This window comes from Scardinius erythrophthalmus (assembly GCF_964197995.2).
Source record: "Scardinius erythrophthalmus genome assembly, chromosome: 8".
NCBI classification, from domain to species: domain Eukaryota; kingdom Metazoa; phylum Chordata; class Actinopteri; order Cypriniformes; family Leuciscidae; genus Scardinius; species Scardinius erythrophthalmus.
This window is the reverse complement of record NC_138228.1, coordinates 24,999,071-25,003,924: the sequence shown is the minus strand read 5'-3', so window position 1 is coordinate 25,003,924 and position 4,854 is coordinate 24,999,071. Positions and strand designations below refer to the sequence as shown.

At 38.9% G+C, this 4,854-nt stretch overlaps 1 protein-coding gene across 1 annotated transcript; it reads left to right on the top strand.

Moving 5' to 3' along the window:
* Positions 1-2,954: 2,954 nt before the first annotated feature.
* Positions 2,955-4,388, top strand: LOC308694362 (paraneoplastic antigen Ma2-like; the record flags this gene model as incomplete). Its single annotated transcript, XM_081371867.1, has 1 exon — positions 2,955-4,388. One exon carries the CDS (start codon positions 2,955-2,957, stop codon positions 4,386-4,388), a length of 1,434 nt encoding a protein of 477 aa, XP_081227993.1.
* Between the last annotated feature and the right edge of the window lie 466 nt (positions 4,389-4,854).

Genomic DNA, 4,854 nt, shown 5'->3' with positions numbered 1-4,854 from the left:
GCAGGGGCATTGTCTAATCAGGTGTGAACTACTAAATATGCATGATCGTTTACGCCCCATCTGCATATTGGCTTTCCAAACTAAAAGTGTTTCGCAAAACTTAAATCAATGTATCGTTTTATGTGAATGATTAGGCTGGATGATTTTCACATCATTCTGAAGAAAAAACTCTAGTCAAAAGTCTTATTGACACATATTTTGTATGTGTTTTGTGGCCTTATTTCAGAAACTTTCATTTTTAGTTTTTTCAATAACCATGCATAAACATTATTCTCTCAAAAATGAAAACATGTACATACATGTGGCTCACATATTATGGTAGTCCTGTTTGTGCTTAATAGAGTATTTTTTTTTTTTTTTTTGCCATTGATATGTTTATAAGCAACTGAAAAAAGCACAAATGTCAGGGCATGTCAGAACATCTCAAGGACCCCAAAAACACCCCAGACTCCAGAGGGTTAACACCATTAGTTTGCCTGGCCGCTCTCCATTAAAATAGTAGTTTTGTTTGGTACAGTGTATCAAAAAATTCTACCCTTTTTAATAAAATCGCCTTGTAGTCAGTTTTTAAATTCCCCAGAATTCTGCTTTTCTGTACTGTAAATGTTTTTTTTTTAAGATCCTTCTCTACACATTTAATCTGAGCCTCCAGATGGGTTGATTGTTTTACTCTGGATTTATTTTCATAGGAGGCAAAAGAAATACAGTTTCCTCTCAAAAAACACTTGGTTGTTTCCCATAGGATTTGTGGATTAGTAGATGAGCTCGAATTTTCTTTGAGAAACAGAGATAATTTAGAACGTAACTGTTTTACAAAATCTTCATTTTGCAAAAAAGTTGTATTCATACGCCACCTTTTGGAGCTTAGAGGAATCATCGGAGGAGATAGATTACAAATCACAGCGGAGTGATCTGAAATCAGTATGGGTAGAATATCAATATGGTTTATGCCTTGGGTAAGGGATTTAGAAATCAGAATGTAATCTAACCTCGAAAATGATTTGTGACGTGCTGAATAAAAAGTATAATCTCTACAGCTCTCATTCTTCACTCTCCAGATATCGCATAAGTCGTTATCAGCAATGGGCTCGTTTAACGACTGCGAAGCCTGATCGCCATGAACAGAAACAAGGGATCTATCAATTAAGGGGTTACAAACTGCATTAGCATCTATTCCTACGACCAGGTTGTAGTCGACAAAATTAAGGAGGAATTTGGTAAGAGATGGAAAAAAATCTACATCATAATTATTAGGGCAGTATACTGAGAAGAGAACCATTTTTAAATTATTCCATGAACCTGACGCATATGTAAACCGACTGTTTTCATCCCCTCCCATTTTCTCTATTAGAAACGGGAATTTCCTGTTCTGAAGAATAACTCCTCTTGAGGCACTATTATATGACGAGGAAGCTATCCCTTTAAAATGTCTATTCTGAAAGCGGGTAACATCAGAAGCCTTGAGATGGGATTCTTGAATTAGGGCAATGCCAGCTCGTTTGCGATGCAGATAATCTAGGCTTTTGGATCTTTTTATGGGAGAATTTAGACCATTGACATTCCACGATATCACATTAAAGTCCCTCATTCTGTCACAATATAATTATATGTAACCCAGGTGAGGTTAATAATATTTCATATAGGGTTATTACTATCTTATTTCTGAGAATATTACAGAAATAGTTAATTCTGAGTAAGAAGGGAATTATTATTGATTTAATAATAAAAGTAGTCATTCAGTGAGTTAATTTATAGGATTTATAAGTGATATTTAGGGTTTCTTGTGAAGAAGAATAAAACTGGGATGTGTTGCTTTAAAAAATGTAATCTAAGTGCTGTATAAGTGTTTAGTTCGTGCATTTATTCATTTTTTACTTTCAAAACGAGAAACGTTTGTAAAAGTTTTACTAGTTACTCCATACAGGAGTTCGTGCACGATACTTTAGTACACGAACATTTAGATGCTAGAGTGCACGTTAGTTATCGTATCCGTGTGAAGAGGACACCATCGTATCCGTGTAAAAAGGACACCGATTCGCTGGACTCTGACCAGAGCGTTCTAGATCGGGTGAAATCTGGATTCCGAATGCTGCCGTCTAAGAAGAAGATGGTGAGCTGATGAGTCATGTAAGAGCCAGTGTGTTCGTATGTGCTCGCGGAGGATGAAGAGCTGCTGATCGTGAGGGTTCGCTGACTGAGGATTTCAGGTGATCTTGCTTATTTTATTTGCTCAATGGAGTGAAGAGGCCATTTGTTGTTTCTAGGCCACAGCGAACTCTAGCAACGGTACAGGCCTGCAACGAGGGGTTGGGTGGTGACTTTTGCATTTTGTGTGTGTGTACGCGCGCATATACAAGTGATCACTTGAAAGGGTACCTTTTGTTTCACATTTAATTTTTCCAAAAAGACCAAATCTGAGTATTAAGAAGTGTTATTGCTCATTTATGTGAGTTATCTGAAAAGGTTATTCTGGTATTTGAACTTTTTCATTTTATTGGATTACTAGAGTGATTTAATTCATTTAAAGTGAAAGTGAAAGTGAAGTGAGTGTTTAGTTACTGTCTGAAAGGGGTAAAACAAGAAATAAGAGACAAGTGTTGATTTACATTTGAAGTTTATTGATCATTTAATAGTCAATACAAGTGTTTTCATTTATTTAATATTTCCTTTATTGTGTGTAAATAAATATTATTGTTTGAGATATACTGTGTAGCTTGAAGTTAATTAGTAGAGACATATTCCTAGACTAGAAAGGGAAAGAATAACATCATTGCATAGTTGCAAGTCGAGAGACACATTTTAAGAATCCGGAGCGTCGCTTGGGTTACACTCAGAGCATAGGGGGCGCTACACAATTTGGGGGCTCGTCCGGGATCGATTATTCTTTTCCTGAGATCCTGTTGAAGATTTGAAAAGACTAAAAAAGTTATTACTTACTCGTCTCAAGCTTGAAGATGGAGTTCAAGGGTGATACACTGTTGGCTGCTGAACTTACAGAGTGGAGTAAGGAAGCTTTGATTGATGAAAATCATGCTCTCATGTTATTAGGAGTACCCTCAACAACGGAGGTGGAATACATTGAAAATGCGGTCCAAACCATAAAAGCCGTTGGTAAAGTGAGAGTAAGAGACTCCAAAGTGGGGAAAACTCCAGATACTATGATGGTATTGTGTGAATGCCGTGAAATAATTGACTCATCTCGCATACCAGCTGAATTGCAGAGAGCTGATGGTGAAGATCCATGGAGAGTTGTTGTAGCATCGGCTGATGTTCATGCTTCTGATTTCGCAGAGAAGTTGAAAAGATTTCTTCGTGAGGAAGGAAAATCCATGAGTGATGTGGGATCATTGTTCCATTCATCTGGTTCAAATGCTGCGTCACCTGAGTCTATCATTCGTGCTGTTGGTGATCTGCTGGAGAAGACCAAACCTTCTGGAGATTCAAATGCTTACAGAAGATTGAGGATGTTCTCTGGTATCATTCCTATTCCGGCTGGAGAAGAGAGTTTCGAGAACTGGTTGGAACAGGCCAGAATGATGATTTCGGAATGTGAGTGTTCAGAGAAAGAAAAAAGAAGAAGAATTCTGGAGAGTTTGAAAGGTCCTGCTTTTGATATTGTGAAAGTGGTGAGATTTTCAAGTCCGGAGGCTAGTGCTTTTGAGTACTTGGAGGCACTGGAAAATACCTTTGGATCATCTGAATCAGGTGAAGATCTCTACTTTGCATTCAGATTACTGAGACAATCCCCTAAAGAAGTGCTGTCTGATTTCCTGACCCGATTGGAGAAGTCGTTGACGAAAGTTGTGCAGAAAGGAGGGTTGATGTCACAGTCAATGGATAGAGCGAGAATTGAACAACTTATCCGAGGTGCTTCTGCTGATTCTGACCTGATGTTGTTACAACTGCACCTAAGAGAAAGGAAAGCTAAACCCCCAGGTTTCTTGGAGTTGCTGAACGAGATAAAGACAGCTGAAGAGAATGAGCTTGCGAGACGTAGGATAGGAATGCCAGTTAAATCATTGAATTTAAAAACTGATTCTGTTGTGGATTCTGAGGTGGTGAATAAGCTTAGAACTGAACTTCAAGAGCTGAAGTTGAAGATGAGAAAAGATTCATCTAAGGTGCCTGCTGATTCCATGAAAACTGATTCTGCTGCAGAGAAGCAGGAGAAGAAAAGAGACAATACTCGTGGAGACACTGAGGTGGAAGAGTTGAAGATGCAGATTCAGAAGTTGAACAAACGTCTGGAAGTGATGAGCATAAACTCAACTGCTGAGCAGATTCAGACAAAGAGGCCGAATTACAGAGAAATGCCTTTGCGAAGAAATGCTGAGAGAAGGTTGCAGCCTAAGGAGGATTTTTTCTGTTACCGTTGTGGTGAAGAATGACATATTGCCACTAAGTGCAAAGCAACAGAGAATACTGGAAAGGTGATTCAAAAGTTGGTGAGATCACTCCATAGAGCTAAAGCTGAAGTGAGCAGAGCAAAGGATGATTCTACTGTGTCCGGTGGTCCAGATTGTTTCTCAAAGAAGGGAACTATTGATGGCAGTGAGAAGGATTGTGTGCCGAGAGGTCTTGTGGGTCCAGTTTCTACCCTTTCAGTTGAAGTGAATGGATGTTCATGCAGTGCATTGCTTGACAGTGGGTCGCAAGTCACCATTGTTTTTGAGCATTTTCATGAGAAACATTTGTCAAATGTTCCAATTCAACCATTGAGTGGGTTGTCCATTTGGGGACTGAGTGCTAGTACTTATCCATACAAGGGATATATTCTTGTGGATGTGTCATTTCCTGAGTCGCTCACAGGAGTGAAGGAAACAGTGCCTGTGTTAGCGCTAGTGTGTCCAGAAC